Source organism: Lutra lutra, chromosome 3 (genome assembly GCF_902655055.1).
Source record: "Lutra lutra chromosome 3, mLutLut1.2, whole genome shotgun sequence".
Classification (NCBI taxonomy): Eukaryota; Metazoa; Chordata; class Mammalia; order Carnivora; family Mustelidae; genus Lutra; species Lutra lutra.
This window is the reverse complement of record NC_062280.1, coordinates 19,667,909-19,686,108: the sequence shown is the minus strand read 5'-3', so window position 1 is coordinate 19,686,108 and position 18,200 is coordinate 19,667,909. Positions and strand designations below refer to the sequence as shown.

At 42.8% G+C, this 18,200-nt stretch overlaps 1 protein-coding gene across 1 annotated transcript; it reads left to right on the top strand.

The window, feature by feature from the left end:
- The first annotated feature begins 1,250 nt into the window (after positions 1–1,250).
- On the top strand, positions 1,251–17,994 carry IDH1 (isocitrate dehydrogenase (NADP(+)) 1). The gene is made up of 10 exons (XM_047721294.1): positions 1,251–1,414; positions 2,422–2,487; positions 5,342–5,479; positions 8,453–8,744; positions 10,621–10,726; positions 12,177–12,354; positions 13,860–14,011; positions 14,250–14,390; positions 15,100–15,262; positions 17,067–17,994. Exons 3-10 carry the CDS (start codon positions 5,358–5,360, stop codon positions 17,155–17,157), a joined length of 1,245 nt encoding a protein of 414 aa, XP_047577250.1. The 5' UTR covers positions 1,251–1,414; positions 2,422–2,487; positions 5,342–5,357; the 3' UTR covers positions 17,158–17,994.
- The last annotated feature ends 206 nt before the right edge of the window (positions 17,995–18,200 follow it).

Genomic DNA, 18,200 nt, shown 5'->3' with positions numbered 1-18,200 from the left:
CTGCCTTAGGCTCAGGTCATGATCCCAGGGTTCTGGGATCCAGCCCCCCACGGCAGCCTCCTTCCTCCTCTCTCTCTGGCTGCCTCTCTGCCTGCTTGTGATCTCTCTCTGTGTGTCAAATAAATAAAATTTTAAATTTAAAAAAAAAACACAATCAACAAGTGTAGGGCACCTACCTGGCTGGCTCACTGATACAGCATAGGACTCTTGATTTCCAGTTGTGAGTTAAAGTCCTACCTTGGATGCAGAGATTACTTAAAAACAACATCTTAAAAAAAAAAAATCAACAAGTGAGATGCTACATATTCTTTCTTCTTACTTTTCTCTTGGGAAAAAGACCAGGGCCCTCTAGTGTCCAAATTGTGCCTCGTGTAGTGCCAGTCATACCGGTTTATCTTCCAAGAGTAATTGTAATAATGCGATGCTACAGAAAATTTTTAAAAATAAATTTTGGAACATTGAATCTGGACAGCAATATACAAGCCTTACACTCACTACAAATCACCGTCTAAAATACTCCTCCCCCATGTTTTCAAGAGTAAGGAATAAACAAGTTCCCTGCAGGAGGCAAAATATATATATATATTCTTTATTCTACTGTTTTCTTAAGGTTTCACATCTTTATTCCGGCTTCACTGGGATCCACACAATAATCTCCTATCTTTATCTTCTAATGCGAATGACAACTGGGTTTACTTATAGAATGTACTTGGTAGTGATTAGAATGACAGGTACGGAAGTTCTGAAGACGTAGTCGGTGGTGGTGGCGGATATTATTTACCGTGGTATTCCTGCCTGTGTAACTCTTTAACCCTTTGCATTCTCGCTGCACCGAGAAGCCCCGAAAGCAACCTCAAGTTCCCTATCCCCCGCCCGCACTCTTCCTTCAGCCAACCTCCGTCCTTGTTCGCCTTTACCGAAAACCTGGAAACTCTGCGAGGCCCTAAGCGGTGTGGGTCTTAGAGGACCAGCCTGGAGCGCCCTGGGCCGAAGCCTGCAGGTGGCATTCAAGTTCTTCCGCCGCACGGAGCCGAAGCCCAGTCCAGGGGGCGCTGCAGCCCCTTCGCCTCCCGCGAGAACGGAGAACCCGACTGCGATTTCAGCCCCGAAGTTCCGGGACTGGTCCGCGCCCCTTGGCTCCGCCCACTCCCTTGTGGTCGGCGCGCGGTGATTGGCGGCGTGAAGGGGGCGGAGCTCCGGGAGGTGGGCTGAGGGGGCGGGCCTGGGAGGGGACAAAAGCGTGGCTGTGCCAAAGCCCTGCCCTGCCGGCCGGCTCCTGTGTTGGTGCGGAGGCGGTGTCAGAGGCTGAAACAGCTGGGGCCCAGCTGGGTTTGCCAGTGTAGACGGTTGTGAGCTTCAGCGTGTGAGTGGCTGTGCTGTCGCTAGCTCATCGTCCGCGTACCTTCCCCTGCAGGTAACCGCAGGCTTCGAAGGGCTGCCCCCAGGACCTGGTTTTTGCCGTGAGGCTCTGAGCCCGCCTAGAGCTGGAACGGGCAGAAGGGAGAAAAGCTCAGATCTTGGGAATGGAGGGAGGAATTTAGCTGCGAGCCCTGATCGAAAGGAAGGGGTAAAATCCAGGTTGGGCGTGGGGAAGAGGCATGGGGAGGAAGAGGGTACTCGATGTCTGGATGTGCAGAGGCCCACTCTGGAATGGGCGGCGGAAAGTTGCTTGCAGTGGCACATAGAAACCCAAGTCTGCAGGCAGAAAGGTAAATCGAGCAGTGGGAGGATGCAAGGAGGTGTGGAAGACCAAGTCTTAGCTTTAGAGGGAAGAAAAGGTGCTGCGGTGGCGAGCTGGCTGCAAAGAAAGGTGGGAGCCATGGACTTGGGCGTGTGCCTCGAACTCAGGTGGCGGGACCTGGCCGGCGGCGGTGGAAGCGTCCTCCTGGGGGCGTGGAGGGGGCGAGATGGGGTGGAGGGCACACCTCCGCCTCCCGCGGGGATCTCCAGTTCTCCAATTCTAGGGAAGCGTTCCCCCAGCTGGCTCAAGGCGTCCGGGGTAAAGATTCTGGCGCGCCCGGCGAAGAAGTGGACGTGGAGACCTGGAGAAACGAGCGGAGCCAGCTTCGGTTGCAGCCGTCTTGCACAACGGCCACAAGGACATATGCAGGCCAAGAGCCCGCTGGTCACAGCGTCACCTAAGGACGTGCAAACCCCAAGACCAGCTAACGGACGATGAACCCGAGACGCGCCCACTGACGCACCCTTCAGTGTGTGCGGAGCGGAGATCTGTGTGCTCCCTTAACCTTCGTTTGGAAAGTGCCTGCGCACCTAAAACTGCCCTTTGGCCCTCTGGGTCTGCTCAGCCCTGTACTTTAAACCAGATAAACCCGGCTGGCCCGTATTAAAAACAGCTAAATCCTCCTGACAGGCGTGTTTTGAACGTTAAGTCCTTCTATTCCCCTTTTTGTTTTGTTTTAGGAAATAAACTGCACTCAACTCAGTCTGCAAGACTGAAAGGAGTTGGGGTGATTAGAAGTTGTAAAGGTGAGAATTAGCAATTTTTCCCCTTCTGTATTTTTTGATGCGGCAATTCTGCATTTTATTGGTCCTGGAGGTCTTGAGGTAGGCGGAGGCACTGCAAGGAATGAGTCAGGGATATTTCCAACAATAAATTTCAACTGCTTCCTTGTTTCCTTCTTTGCAGCTCTTCTCTGCAAGAGGTTGTTTATGGCCCAGAAGTTATTGTATTTCATGAACTCAGCTTTAAAAAAAAAAAAATGTGGCTAAAATTTTAGGGTTAATGAAAAAAAAAAATTAAGAAGGTTTAACAACTCTTTTTTCTTAAACTACTCTGTATTCATCCAGGTTTTTATTTATTTATTTATTTTTACTTTATTATTATTATTTTTTAATTTATTTGACAGAGATCACAGGTAGGCAGAGAGGCAGGCAGAGAGAGAGAAAGGAAAGCAGGCTCCTTGCTGAGCAGAGAGCGGGATGCGGGGCTGGATCCCAGGACTCTGGGATCATGACCTGAGCCGAAAGCGGAGGCTTTAACCCACTGAGCCACCCAGGGGCCCCATCATCCAGGTTTATTTTGTGGAATGACACAAGTGTGTCAGAAGTTTGGAATTCATCTGCTTTCAGATTAAATGAACTGACTTGTTGGAAAAGTCCTTCCTTCTGAAATCAGGGTTTGGGTAGAGAGGGAGACTCTGATCAGCAAGGTTTAGAGAAGTGAATCCAGTGGGGCCTAAAGCCTACCCCATGGAATTTAAATCTAAAAGAAATAAATAATGTCCTATGTTGTAGGAAGCAAGGGTCTACCCAAAAAAAAGAAGAGGAAGAAGAAGAAGAAGACTTTACTTTTTTAGTTAAAAGGTGCTAACATTTTAATGGATAATGTGAAGAAATCCTGATATGTTTCAATTATGAGATATAGAAAACTTACTGCAAAAAATGTCTGCTTCAACTGCGAAGGAGATAATTTTTAAAATGCCATTATTCAATATAGACAGTATTACTTGACAAGTTGAACTGAAGTAATTTGATCTTTAAATAACAAAAATGTACTCATTAGTCTACTGTGAACCTCAGTTCCTTGTGACAAGGCAAGACATTTTCAAGGATGCCGTATGACCCATCAGTTGTATTTGCCATCAAGGAAAAATAGCCAAGTCATAACGCTTGTATATAGGAATGCAGCCATGGAAATGTATCAAGACCAAGATAAGTTTGCTGCCTCTTTTTGTGTTGTTTTGTTTTGTTTTAAATACAAGGGCAGATGTGACAGTGGGCTCAGCAAGACTAAATCAACTTACAGCTCTACTGTAAATTATATTTGAAATTACACATCACAAGTAATTAACTCTACCACACCAGTTTTTTCCCTTCTTTTATTCTAGTTGGGTTCCAGATGGCTCCCAGTAATGGTACAGGGAACCTCCTAAACACTAATAAGCAGGCTTCTAGAATTACAAATTTGGGAAGTGAAAGTGGGCCTGAGGGTTAGGGATATACCCTGGCTTATTACAAGAAACTGAGGTTCACAGTCTGCTAATGAGTACATTTTGGGGTTTTTTTTTTTTTGTGTTGTTGTTGTTTTTTAAGATTTTATTTTTTTAAGTAATCTCTATACTCAACGTGGTGGTCCTTTCTCACGACCCCAAGATCAAGAGTCACGCATTCCACGGACTGAGCCAGCCAGGTGCCCCCCCCCCAGTACATTTTTGTAATTTAAGGACAAAATTTCTTTAGCTCAGCTTGTCAAGTGATTCAGTTTAGGCCTCTCACCTAATAATTGTGTAAGTCCGTTCTCCTGACTTTTCCAGTCTTCAGCCATAACTTAAGGGGATAGAAGCAATTTGCAGTTATGTTCCCCCAGGGAAATAGTTTCCCTTAGAGCATCATGAAAGGCAATAGATCCCTTCCTCAGGCTCAGAGCCTCTTCCACTTCTCAGGGACAACATACAGGATGTGGTCTTCCTGGAAGCCTCATAGTTTCACTTCTTCCAGAGGGTGCACCCCTGCCCTTTCTGGGAATGAGATTAATTTGTATTTGCTATCCTCAATCCCAGGAAGACATGTCTTACTAGAACAATTCCATTTCTCTGTCCCACCCACTGGCAGTTTATCTTTGCCCAAGAACAGTCCAGGAATTGGGATACCAAGGAACAGGACAGGGACATGCTTGGCTTCTGGGCAGTGGTAGCCCTTCTATATACAGGTTTTTCTAAATAGAGAAATCACTTTTGTTTTTAGGATGACATCCCCATTATCCATTATTGTCTCTAGGAAAACATAATTCCATCAGAAATTCTTCGTCTTTCACTTTTAAAGTTTCCTTAAACATGACTTAAAAGAACTTGTTGAATAGCCCCAAGTATAGTTTTGGTGTTTTAGGTTTGGCACGTGTGTGTGTGTGTGTGTATGTGTATCTTTTAACCAAAACAGCCTCTTAAAAAAGGGAAACACTGGCACACATCATTTTGCTGATTTTGAGGGTGCCGTAAAATGAGGGGTTGGATTAGGAGCGTTCAAATAAACATGATATTGAAGAAATCATCTCGTTTTAGAAGATGAACCAACAGTCAGGAATAATGACAACATTACTGAGAACATCTTACAGGGTCATGGGACGGCCTTGGGAAACATTTTCGTTCTGTCGAAGTAAAATGGGAAGATCATTTCCATCTTACGGGGTTGTGAGGACTGCCTCAAAACCCACACATGAAGCACGTAACACGATGCTCTCTACAGAGAATGTGTTTGATCCTCCTGGTAAATATATTGTCATGAGTGAATGTAGTGTTTAGTAGTCACCGAATTCTTGGTATTTTTTTACACTGTGATGAAATAAATGAGAAGACCTGGGTCTTACCTTTTGTTCTTTTTAAAGGTTTCTTGAAGTTAAAATGTCTCAGAAAATCCGTGGCGGTTCTGTGGTAGAGATGCAAGGAGATGAAATGACACGAATCATTTGGGAGTTGATTAAAGAAAAACTCATTTTTCCCTATGTGGAACTGGACCTGCACAGGTAAATTAATTAGCCTTCTACGCAGGAAACTCAGAAAGCATAATCTAAGTGAATTTCAGGGCATAACTAGCTGTGTAACTAGCTATAGCTGTATCTTATGAATGAAGCTTTAGAGAGAGGGATACCAAAATATAGGTATGTGAACCTTCTATTTTAATTCCATTAATTTTATTTGTTTTTTTTTAAGATTGATTTATTTTTAAAGAAAACGCAGGGGGGAGGGGCAGAGAGAGTCTCAGGCAGACTCCTCACTGAGCACAGAGCCCCATGACCAGTGGTTTAATCTCCCAACCCTGAGATCATGACCTGAGCTGAAACCAAAAGTCAGATGCTTAACTGACTGGGCCACTCAGGCGCCCCAGACTCTCTTTTAATTTTGATATATTGCTAGAAAGACTGGATTTAGCATTGGTCTGAAGAAAAGAATTGTGATGAGAACAAAGTGATTCTCTGCTCTTTCCAAGTCTCTGTTTCTTGTGAAATTTTTCTTTTTATAAATCAGTGGCTCAGGACTGCACAAGGTATTATTTGTGGAAAGGAGACTCATAGAGGTACAGTCTGCACTGAACAGTAAAGTAAATGTAGTTAGCACGGTTTTTTCCTTTCCTCCTGCCTCTGTTTTCTATCACTCTACTTAACTAGTCAGTGGACTTTTCCCCACCTTTTACCCTTTTCACACAATTCTAGTACAGAAAGAACACTTGAATTTATCTTATACAACCCTCACCTTTCTGTAGACCATCCCTTAAACCTTTTGTGTTCTAAGGATTTGAGCCTTTGCTCTGTCTTTAAAGTGTTTGGAGACAGAGATGAAAGTCTCTATGGGATCCTCCCCTTTGTTCCCTGTGATTTTTATAAATTTGCTCATGTTCTTTGTGAATCCAAACTAGGAAGAGACGGTATTTTTCCAAAGGGGATATGGCTGAAGCCATATTCCATGGCAAAATGTTGACCCACACATTTCAACCAGACTAGAGCAAGTCTTCCATGTGTTTGTCTTGACCCAGAATTATTCATCAGACCCACGTGTTCCTCCAAGGGCCTGTTGTTTGCCTGGGTTTAGATAGTTCATTTACATGGTGTCATTAGACACTCTTTTTAGTTATTCTGAGCCCAAGCTGTTGATAATGTCTGTTTTGCAACCACGAGATGAAGCAAATACTTGCAGAGGCCAACCAGACATACAGGAAACGAAGCATAAAAAACATTAAGTGGGTTACAGAAGCATTTCACGAGCACTCCTCTGGTTTGGAACTTGACATAGTAGCAGATGAGTTTGCCAAGTTCTTGATAGTGTAAAAGCTGCGAAAAAGCTTTAAGCCTTGTTAGCCTTAGAGGCATAAGGAGTTTTAAAGGACAGTCATTATGCCTGGAAGGGAAAGAGTCACTGGCTACAAAATAAAGAATTTTTGGAGGCTCAAACAAATTTTAAGGTGTTCCAAAATGACTGTAGTCATTACGTGACCAGTTCTTTTTGAGGGATGGAGAGTGATTTGTTTGTTTTGTTTTCTCCAAGTTAGATAGTGGTCCAGGCCACTTACTCATTCTCTTCTGTTACAAACTTAAAGAAGAGAAGCAAAAACTCTACTAATTTGCTGGTAGATTCTTCTGATGAGAGCTGGTTCCTATAAACATGAAAAGTGCTGACCACGGTCCTCGTTTGAGTTAGGATTAGACATTTGTAATATTCAGCATTTCCTCTGCCAGAAGATAAGAGTCAGTGGATTCGTTAGACTTAAGTGAATTATCTAAGGCCAAAGCAGTTTGGAATAATTTTTCTTTGGAAATACACTAAGATTGCTCCTTTGCATTTGCATCGTGAGTTGGGATAGTGAAGGAAAGGAAAATGAAAAAACTAAACGGAACTAAAAAGAAAAATCTAGTGGGCGCCTGGGTGGCTCAGTGGGTTAAGCCGCTGCCTTCGGCTCAGGTCATGATCTCAGGGTCCTGGGATCGAGGCCCGCATCGGGCTCTCTGCTCAGCAGGAGCCTGCTTCCCTCTCTCTCTCTCTCTCTGCCTGCCTCTCCATCTACTTGTGATCTCTCTCTGTCAAATAAATAAATAAAATCTTTAAAAAAAAAAAAAAAAAGAAAAATCTAGAGGCTTCACGGATTAGCAAGTTTTGAAAGCTAAAAAAACCTGAAAAAACATTTTTAAAGTCCTGGAGGACAAAAAGAATTATTACATTATTGTTTTGTTTCTCCTGTTTCTAACAAATTCTGACATACTTGAGCTAAAGCTTTAATCATTTTCTGTGCTCCATGGACAACCAACATTTTTTCCAGTTCCGAATGACCTGCAGCCTGGGAATTGGTGTCAATTTCTGTAACTCCCTGGAGTGTATAAATCCATCATTGCATTCCATTATTTACCCAACAAACTGCAGGCTTATTTCCAGAACAAAGAGACTTGCCTCAGAATTAGGGAGAGGTTCATCTTCTGACTAACTGGCATTAATGAAGAAGTCAATAGCATTTTTGGCACCGACTGTGGCATTTATAGGTCCTACCATTTAAATGCCGTAAAACAATCCTTTAGACTTTCTGAGCCCTTTATTTTTAGAGCACGCTATTTACTAAGGGAAAATAAGTGCTTAGACTTACGTTTTTCTGCCAATTTTATGGAAGGAAGTCTGCAGAAACGGTTGCTTACGTGCTTATTGCCTTTTGGAGGTAAAGAACACACAAAGGGGATGAGCACAATGGCTTCCATTCAGTCTCCTTCTAGACAGCCTCCCACGCTGCAGGCGGGTACGGCCCACAGTCCACCTCTCTTAGTGCTTTGTTTGGTTGGCAGCCGTCTTCTGGATCTAAGGTGCACTAGTCCTCAAAGCTGGCAGATTGAGGTGTATTTTGAGCCTTTCCTTTCTTCAGGGCAGGCTCTGCGTGCCATCACCATGTGTGGAATGGGGACACCCTCCATCGACTCATCAGTTTGTCTGGACAGTTACACTTAACGACTTTTCCCTCCCAGCTATGATTTAGGCATAGAGAATCGTGATGCCACCAATGACCAGGTCACCAAGGATGCTGCAGAAGCTATAAAGAAGTACAACGTTGGTGTCAAGTGTGCTACCATCACCCCTGATGAGAAGAGGGTTGAGGAGTTCAAGTTGAAACAAATGTGGAAATCACCAAATGGCACCATCCGAAATATTCTGGGTGGCACCGTTTTCAGGGAAGCTATTATCTGCAAAAATATCCCCCGGCTTGTGAGCGGATGGATAAAACCCATCATCATAGGTCGCCATGCTTATGGGGATCAAGTAAGTCGCGTTCACATTGTTGCATTCTCCATACTCTTCTCATGACAGGGTTGAGAACCACCAAAGATTATATGGAACATGATCACTTCATACATAAACGGAAAAACTGGTTCCGTGACTGAAAGTAATCTCTTTAAAACATTCCCTTCCTACTTGGAAAAGAAAGAAGTACTAGTTTCTGTACTTTGGTACCAGTAGGCTTTTTGCCAAATGAAGCAGAAAAACTGCCAACTAAGCAAAATCCGTACTGAAATGGAGGTTTTGAACTTTTCATAAAAAGCAGCGTAGGTCCTAAAAGAGCCTTACAGATAAGAATGTCTCGTGCTGAAATCCGGAGGCTTGGAGGTAGCTGTCTTTAGAAACAGTGTGGCCAGGTCAGACTACTCTCCGTCCCTATGGATGGGGTCACTGGGTTAGTCCTTGAGGATCAGCTCACTTTGTTCTACCCTGTGGTTCAAACTATCCCTTCATCCTGGCCGAACCTTCCAGAGGTCCAGGAGAGAGAATGTCCACAGGAGCGCTTCAAACTCACAAATCCCAGGAAAACTACTCTTACGTTTTTATGAGTTCATGGTATCTTTTTCATCCTGCACCCCTACCCCCTTCAGTTATTTTTGGCATCAGTCACTTGGAAGAATAGTCATTCTTTTCATTAAAATCCAGCCTGAAAATTCCCAGCCTACAGTTGATTCAACCCTAATTGTTTAAATGTGCACAAACCTCTACAAAGCACCCATGAGGCTTTGGTGCCTCAGTGTCTTCCTTTTAAGAAATGGGAATGAGTTACCACCCATAGTGAAGGACTTCATATGGCAGAAACGTGCTGTGTAGAAAAGATATTTAATCTTCATGGTTACCTAACAGCTCTTTTCCCAGTTGTCATTAGTAGTACTCTCTACGGACATAAATAAGTAGGGGTGGCTGGCAACCGTTAGTACCTGGTTGTGAAAATATTCTAATTGAAGTCATTGAAGAGTATACAGTGAGGCAGAAATTCACGGATGCCTTGTGTGGGCCAGGCACGGTTTTCCACCAGCAGCGCTCACTCCCGTGGGCAAGATGGCTGTCCTTGTACAGTCCTTTCTGAAGGTGCACCAGCCTCTCATAGTTGCTTCCACAGTCACTGCTGCTTTTGGACAAATCCTGGGCTGGTGTTAGTAGCAATAATAACCATGAAGAGACTGAGCCTTGAAGGTCTAAGGACGGGATTGCAAGTCCTTTGACCCTAGATGTGTTATTTCTACTATATCACAGTTCCTCTGTTGTAAGATTGATGTAAGAATCAAATGAGATAATGAAATGATTCAAGTTAGTCACTTAAAACGCCTGTCAGATAGTGAAGGCAAGGCATTAGCTCCCTCACATCCACAATCTACCTGGTGTATTATCATCCCCCTGTGGAAAGACTTCCTGGACTCCAGGTCACGGTCATTTCTCTCCCTCTGTCATCCTACTGCATTTCTTATCTTAGCCCGCCTTTGACATTTGAAAGCTTTTAGGTTGGTTCTCACTTTTCGAATGTCTTTGTTAGGTTATAAGCTTCCTAAGAGAAAATGCTTTGTCATTCTCTGCTCTTTATCAGTGCTCAGGAGACTGCCCTTTACATGGGAGGCACCCAGTAAATTCTGATTTCCACTATACCCTAGGATTAATTTGCTTTGGGAACTCTCTGGACCTCTTTTTTCCCATCTCTAAAATAAATGAAGGTTGAGCCACACTGCCCTGTTTGTCTAGGTATCTTCCAGCTCTGTGTTCTATGATTTTTTTCCCTTATAGTTCTTAAAAGGATAGTTTGGGGGCGGGGGGATTGGTGTTGGTTGGTTGGTTGGTTGGTTGGTTGGTTGGTTGGTTTTATATCTTTCTCCCCTCTACACAGTACAGAGCAACTGATTTTGTTGTTCCCGGACCTGGTAAAGTCGAGATAACCTACACGTCAAGTGATGGATCCAAAAAAATGACATACCTGGTACATAATTTCGAAGGTAAGTCCATCAGGAGCTACATGTTTTCATTTTTTACAGATCATTTAGACAATATTCCACTGTTTTTTGGAAGTTAGTTATGTGGCTGCCAAAAATACAAGCTGGAATCTGTAACATTTCTATAGGACCCAACATCTAGCATAAAGAAGTAATTGCCTTCCATGCCTTCCCACGGGGTAGATTAAAAGACACAAAACGGGGGCACCTGGGTGGCTCAGTGGGTTAAGCCTCTGCCTTCGCCTCAGGTCATGATCTCAGGGTCCTGGGATCGAGCCCCGAATCAGGCCCTCTGCTCAGCGGGGAGCCTGCTTCTCCCTCTGCCTCTGCCTCCCTCTCTGCCTACTTGTGATCTCTCTGTCAAATAAATTAAAAAAAAAAAAAAAGACACAAAAGGAACCAGCCACTTAATTGGAAACGCATGTGGGCAAAGACAGGGAGGGGAGGTTGGCCGGAATCAGTCATGCCTAAATTATAGAAATTAAACATTAATAATCCCATATCGCCTGTCATGTAATTTGCCCTTTGCTCTGGTAGGCTTTGTATTTGAAAATGATTGCGTTATATATTTGCTGAGATTTTCTTCTTGCCCTGAGTGTTTATTCTGTGAAAGTGAATATTTGTTTGTTGCCTTTTCTTCCACCCCATCCTGCTGCTTCAAAGGTCCCCCGTAGCAAATGCCACCCAAAGGTTGTTGAAAGAACAGAGAACCCTCTTTCTCCACTCCTGAAGTGGTTAAAAGCTCTCATGCAAACAAAGCTCAAAGCTTACCTAGCCCTTGTTCTCTTTCCCTCCTCTAACTAATATCATTTTAATGGAATCTCGTCCTGCGGGTTTGGGCCTTGTACATTTTGAGCCTAGGTTGGCCCTGGGCACTGGCCCAGATTCAAGTTCTATCTTTCAATAATTACAGAGTTTCCCAAGTAAGAGTCGTGAAACACTAGTGATGACGTGTAGCATAATTATTTCTGCCAGTGAGGTCTGAACCTTCAGTATCCTCCAGGAAATGATGAGAATTTTCATTCGATATTTAAAATGCCAATTTTTCTCAATGGCTGAGGATAAAGCACCACATAGAGTTGAAAACACGTGTGAAATTTTTGAAAGTGTCGAAGACAGCTTAAAAAATGATTCACTCTTTCTTGAGTGTATTTCTGGCTCATATCAGTACTTTCTAGTATTTTGGTATCTTCAGGATCCTAAAGACCATGTTTTTCTCATTTCTATTGCCCTTTCAAAACAAGTTAGAACATTCTTATCTAGAATGGACTTTCTTCCAATCACGTGCCTTGGCCGCTCATGGAATATTCTTGTTAGGAGTCTGGCCGGCACTTTTTGAAGCCATGGGAGCTGGGTATTGGGTGCTTGGGTGTTAGTGGGTGGATTTGAACTTGTTACAATTCTACCCCATTTACCTTTCTCCTTTTTCCTCTCATTGGTGTCCCCCCCACAGAGGGTGGTGGTGTGGCTATGGGGATGTACAATCAAGATAAGTCGATTGAAGATTTTGCACACAGTTCTTTCCAGATGGCTCTATCCAAGAGTTGGCCTTTATATCTGAGCACCAAAAACACTATTCTGAAGAAATACGATGGACGTTTTAAAGACATCTTTCAGGAAATATATGACAAGTAACTACAGTTCTTTTTTGTTTCTTTGTCTTTTTTCTAAAATAAGCTAGGATTTATAATATGGTGTGTATATATATATCTATATATATATATATGAAATATAATATAATATAATTTGCATCCTTATCCCTTTGAATCTGGGACACATTGAATGAAAACCATCATTATCCCATAAAGTTAAGGGCAAAACTAAGATTTAACAGACGTGAAGTAAACCACTTTTGAGTTGCTTTTAGAAGGTAAATGTTTTCAAGTAATGTCTCACATTTATTATTATTTTTTCTTTAGAGCCAGAATTGTTTAATGTTTGAATGAAGGTGCCCTGTGACTCACAGAAAGTTCTAATTTTGGGGGGCACCTGGCTGACTCAGTCGATGGAGCATATGACTCTTGATCTCAGGGTTGTGAGTTAGAGCCCTATGTTAGGTGTAGAGATTACTAACAAATAAAATATTTTTTTATAAAAAAGAATAGGAGGGGCACCTGGGTGGCTCAGTTAAACATTTGATCCTCGATTTCAGCTCATGTCATCATCTCAAGGTCATGAGTTCGAGCCCCTGCTCCCTCCGTGCTGGGCATAGTGCCTGCTTAAGACTTTTCTCTGCCCAACCCCCACCTTCACTCCTGCTTGCTCACTCTGTCTCTCTTAAAAAAAAAATCTAATTTTTCAAGCATATGAGTTTCTGCATGGGCACATTCCCACTCTTTCCGAAGCACCTTGTTGTGATTTAAGAACTCTGCTTTAGTGGAGTCATTTGAACTTTTCTGTATTAATAACAACTTCAGGCTCAACAACACGGGAGCATGTATAACTTTTAAGATGACATAACTCCCTTTTAGGTGCAAATGTTGAAGCCAGGGCTTGGATTTTAAGACAACTTAATTCCTCCTCCTGCTACTCATCCATACCAACCCTAGGAGCTGTCCTAGTTTCCTGAAAGATATGGAGTGGTAGAATCTTCTTTTTCATCCATTATTACATTCTTTTTTTTTTTTTTTAAGATTTTATTTATTTATTTGAGAGAGAGGGCACAAGCATGGGGAGGGAGAGGGACTGGCAGACTCCCTACTGAGCAAGGAGTCCAAGGGGGGACTGGAGGCAGGCTCAATTCTAGGACCCTGAGATCACAACCTAAGGCAAAGTCGGATGCTTAACCAACTGAGCCACCCAGGCAGGCCCCTGTTATTACATTGTTAAAGTAAGCTATATCTGAAGAATCTGATCAATAGTGTACTGAAAACTAAAAATAGTGCTGGGGACACTGCTGTCTCCATTATTCTCACAACTCTGAAAAGGAGGTGAAGTCACTCTAACAGGTAGGGACATTGGGATTTCACAGCTTTAAAATGGGCAGGATTTGAGCTTAGGTCTATCAGATTCTCAGGTCTGTGTTGCTTCCACTAAAAAATGCTAGTTCCAACCCCACCCTCTTTGGAGAAGCAGGTGCTGTCCCTAACAACACCAGTTTCCTTTTTAATTCCCTTTTCTCTCTCTCGTTTCTTAGGCAGTACAAATCCCAGTTCGAAGCTCAGAATATCTGGTATGAGCATAGGCTCATTGATGACATGGTGGCCCAAGCTATGAAGTCCGAGGGAGGCTTCATCTGGGCCTGTAAGAACTATGATGGTGATGTGCAGTCAGACTCCGTGGCCCAAGGTAAGGACCTGTGGGACCAAACAGAGGTGGAGTGCAGTCAGTGGCACATAGGTCATGCCACAGTAGTTCTCTAGTTCAGAAAAGGGGGTTTTGCTTTGTTAAATCCTAAAATATAAGCACTGTGGAATTACTGATGACTACACATGCTTATGTTTATTTTCCTGAGACCACTCATCTCTGAGGGAGACAGCGTTCTTCCTGCGGTTGTACCCAGTACTTCATGCTTTGCCACTTACAGGTTATGGCTCTCTTGGCATGATGACCAGCGTGCTGGTTTGTCCAGACGGCAAGACAGTAGAAGCAGAGGCTGCCCACGGGACTGTAACACGTCACTACCGCATGTATCAGAAAGGACAGGAGACGTCCACCAATCCCATTGGTAAGGTCGTGTTTACTGCTATACTGATTTCCACCCAAGGAGTGGAGATTTCCAGAGGAAATCAGACATGTCCCTTTGGCTGCCCAGTGCTTTGTGTATAAAATCATCACCAAACAGTGCCTCTGTTCGACTAATGAGAGCCATTTGAAGGTACTTCTTGAAATATACACAATATATGCATTTCTATTTTGTGGGAGAAAATACACTACAGATAAGAATGTTGCCAGTGAGCATTTCCCTTTTCTTCCGGTGCAGTGAAATGTCACAGATGGCTAATAATCTAAAAGCTATACAGCTAAATCCTTCTAACTGGATTTTAAGGAAAACATTTTAAAAAGAGATAACAGCCTAGAGAGAGGAGAGGAGGCCAACACAGATGAGAGATAGAATAGATTGTGACCCATCCCAAATTAGTAAATGCCTTAAGCTTCAAGTATTACTAGCACACCATGAAAGTATACTTTCTTAAGGCTCGAACAAAATTTAAGACATTTGCTCTACAAAAAGACAGATCTTTTTAAAATTTCTATCCAGTAAAAATATTTCCAATTCTTATATAGCCCACGTGGATAGCATCTAATGGTATCAGTCACTTGAAGATTTAACAAAAAAAAAATTGTTCTGTTTTTGGGAACTGAAGCATTTGGGAATCCCTCTTGGTATGATCTAAGTGTTGGTTTTTTGGTTTTGTTCTGTTTTGCTCTTTTAGCTTCCATTTTCGCCTGGACCAGAGGCTTAGCCCACAGGGCTAAGCTTGATAACAATAAAGAGCTTGGTTTTTTTGCCAAGGCTTTGGAAGAAGTCTGTGTTGAGACCATTGAGGCTGGTTTCATGACCAAGGACTTGGCTGCTTGTATTAAAGGTTTGTCCAAGTAAGTATAAGATGCCTTGAGCTCTGCAGTCAAATCACCACATATCTTTTCTAGGCACAAAACATCAGAGCTTTTTTGAGGCACATGGATTATTATTTATCACCTAGTTCAGGGATCAACAGACACTATCTACAGATTACTGACAGTAAGCGTTTCAGACTTTGTGGGAACAGACAGCCTTTTCAAAACTCTACAGCTGTTGAACTTTGCCACTGTGGAAGGAGAACAGTCATAGATGATACAGAAGCTAGTGGATGTGGCAGTGTTCCAGTCAAACCAGTTGCAAAACCAGACTGTAGCCTGGATGGAGTCCAGGAGCCAGGCTGGAGTTTGCTGACCTCTGATCTAGTTGATGATCATTGGGTGACAAGGTTCTGTTCAACAAGAAAATTATAGACATTTGAAATAAAGGGACTGCCAGGGCTATTGTATTGTACCCCTTTATTGCCTTCAATGTATGGGTAAAAAAAGCAACAGCACAAGTTTTAGATGCCCACTTCATCCTAGCCCCTTCCATAATTATCTCTAACCAACAGTCAGATGTTCGAGGCCCATTTATTGCCCAGGATTTTTCTGAAAACATGGTAGCCCATCTCCCAGCTGGATTGGCTGCTAATCAGAGACTTCTCCCTCACAGTTGGTCACTATGACTCACCTCAAGAAACACTACTGAAGGGGCGCCTGGGTGGCTCAGTGGGTTAAAGCCTCTGCCTTTAGCTCGGGTCATGATCCCAGGGTCCTGGGATCGAGCCCCACATGGGCTCTCTGTTCAGCAGGGAGCCTGCTTCTTCCTCTATCTCTGCCTGCCTTGCTGCCTACTTGTGATCTCTGTCTGTCAAATAAATAAATAAATAAAATCTTTAAAAAAAAAAAAAAAAAAGAAAGAAACCCTACTGAAGTTTAACACCAATCCCAAGTCCCAACCGTGCATCCTCTGAGGTCTCCATCAGGGTCAGTATACCTCAGTGATGGGGATATACTCAACCACTCTGTCTTTCTTATCTTAAATTTCTGGCAAGAACACAGTGTTTGAAATGTGCTTATCGGTATGTTAGCTTTGTAGCCTCTTTGAATCGACACCTATCAGCAGGATTACCTTAGCCAGTCCGTTATCCTCTTTTTTAAAATTTTTTTTTATTTTTTATTTTTTAATTTATTTGACAGACAGAGATCACAAGTAGGCAGAGAGAGAGAGGAGGAAGCAGGCTCCCTGCTGAGCAGAGAGCCCAATGTGGGGCTCAATCCCAGGACCCTGGGATCATGACCTGAGCTGAAGGCAGAGGCTTTAACCCACTGAGCCACCCAGCCGCCCCTCTTCTTTTTTTTTTTTTTAAGACAATGATAATAATAAGAGTGTTCAGACAGTTTTAAGGACATGTGACAATTTGTAGGAATGTAAATGAAAGCATGGCTGTTCCCCTGAGTAGGTTTTGTTATTTTTAAGAATGAGGAATAAGAAGTGGATGATTTCAGTCTCTCCGCCATTAGCCTGAACAGAAGCTCTGTGATAGTTTCACCCTCAAAGACTCAGGGCAGGGGACATGCCGAAGGTACATGTGGCCAAGCTGCCTATAGCCTCGGTCAGTCCTTTGAACCTTGAGCACAGTCATCAGCCATATATTAATTTATAATTTATTATAATATTAATTTATAATTTATTATAATATTAATTTATTAATAAATAAATTTTCAAATAATTAATTAATTAAATGCTACCTACATAGCATTTCTAGGACTTTCCCTTTACCTGCTACCAGACCAGAGACAAACTAATTTCTTTCTTTTCTTTTTCCTCCTGTATTAGTGTGCAACGTTCTGACTACTTGAATACATTTGAGTTCATGGACAAACTCGGAGAAAACTTGAATATAAAACTGGCTCAGGCCAAACTTTAAGGCCATCCCTCAGCTTAGGAGGATACGTGTTTTTGGTAACTAGGCCCACTGGTTTACATTTTCCTGCATAACACTCAAGGTTCAAGGTAAAATCAATTTTGTAATTTGTTTAGAAGCCAGAGTTTATCTTTTCTATAAGTTTACAGCCTTTTTCTTACACATACAGTAATGACCACCCTTGTGAACGTGGCAGGGGACTTTTTAAAATTTTATTTTATTTTCTACTGGTAGCCTAGTGCTCATCTGTACTCGTTGTCACTTTTTCTCATGTTCCAATACAAATGACCAAAATGAACAGTGTTCAAAAGGGTAAACTGTAGTCACAGTATTGTTCCCGAAAATATGCGTGAAGTACAAATTCACCCCCTTCGCCACTCCATGGCCTGGGGTACTGGGTGGTTTGGGTGCAACAGATGCCCCGTCACGTGAGGCAGAGCCGTCCAGTGAACTTGCCCACGGTTTGGAATGAAAGCAGAGGTGTTCGTAAAACCTGTTGGAGACACCACCATCACTTTTGTAAAGAGCTCTTCTTGAGTGTTTTGAAAATGCTAAGTAACTGTGAGGTGACTAGAGAGTCTGGAATCCTGAGTAAATACTACCTGGGGTCTGTCCTCTGTTTGCCTCCTCCTCCCGGCCTTGTGTGGCCTGAGTATTATGCTACCCTGAGCAGCGTATTTCATCCAAGTGCAATAATCCAAGCTGCTCCTTTTTTGGACTTCTGCTGGCCCGTTTTATTTCCCTTCTATGAATGTGATTTTTTCAGAAGTTGATTTTAACACTATTCTAGTCCGTTCTTCATCTGAACTACTAATCGTAATTAAAATTCAGTGCTAATGACCAGTCTTCTTGGGTTTTTATTTATCAAGTATACTTCTGGGACTGTGGGCAAATGGGTAAGTAAGCGGTAAGATGTGGATCCTACAGGGAGAGGGAAAGAAGACCAAAGACAGAACAAAGGAGATGACTGGACTATTAGGGAATCAAGTGGAGGCACATGCTAGGGGTATAGGTATGATCACGTAAGTTAATGAGAAGCCAATGAA

Excerpts from the sequence above, each read along its gene's own strand:
- IDH1 (XM_047721294.1), top strand. The coding sequence starts at position 5,358 with ATGTCTCAGAAAATCCGTGGCGGTTCTGTGGTAGAGATGCAAGGAGAT. Across the intron at positions 5,480-8,452 it reads GTGGAACTGGACCTGCACAG|CTATGATTTAGGCATAGAGA; the intron begins GTAAATTAATTA and ends TTTCCCTCCCAG. Across the intron at positions 15,263-17,066 it reads TGTATTAAAGGTTTGTCCAA|TGTGCAACGTTCTGACTACT; the intron begins GTAAGTATAAGA and ends CTCCTGTATTAG.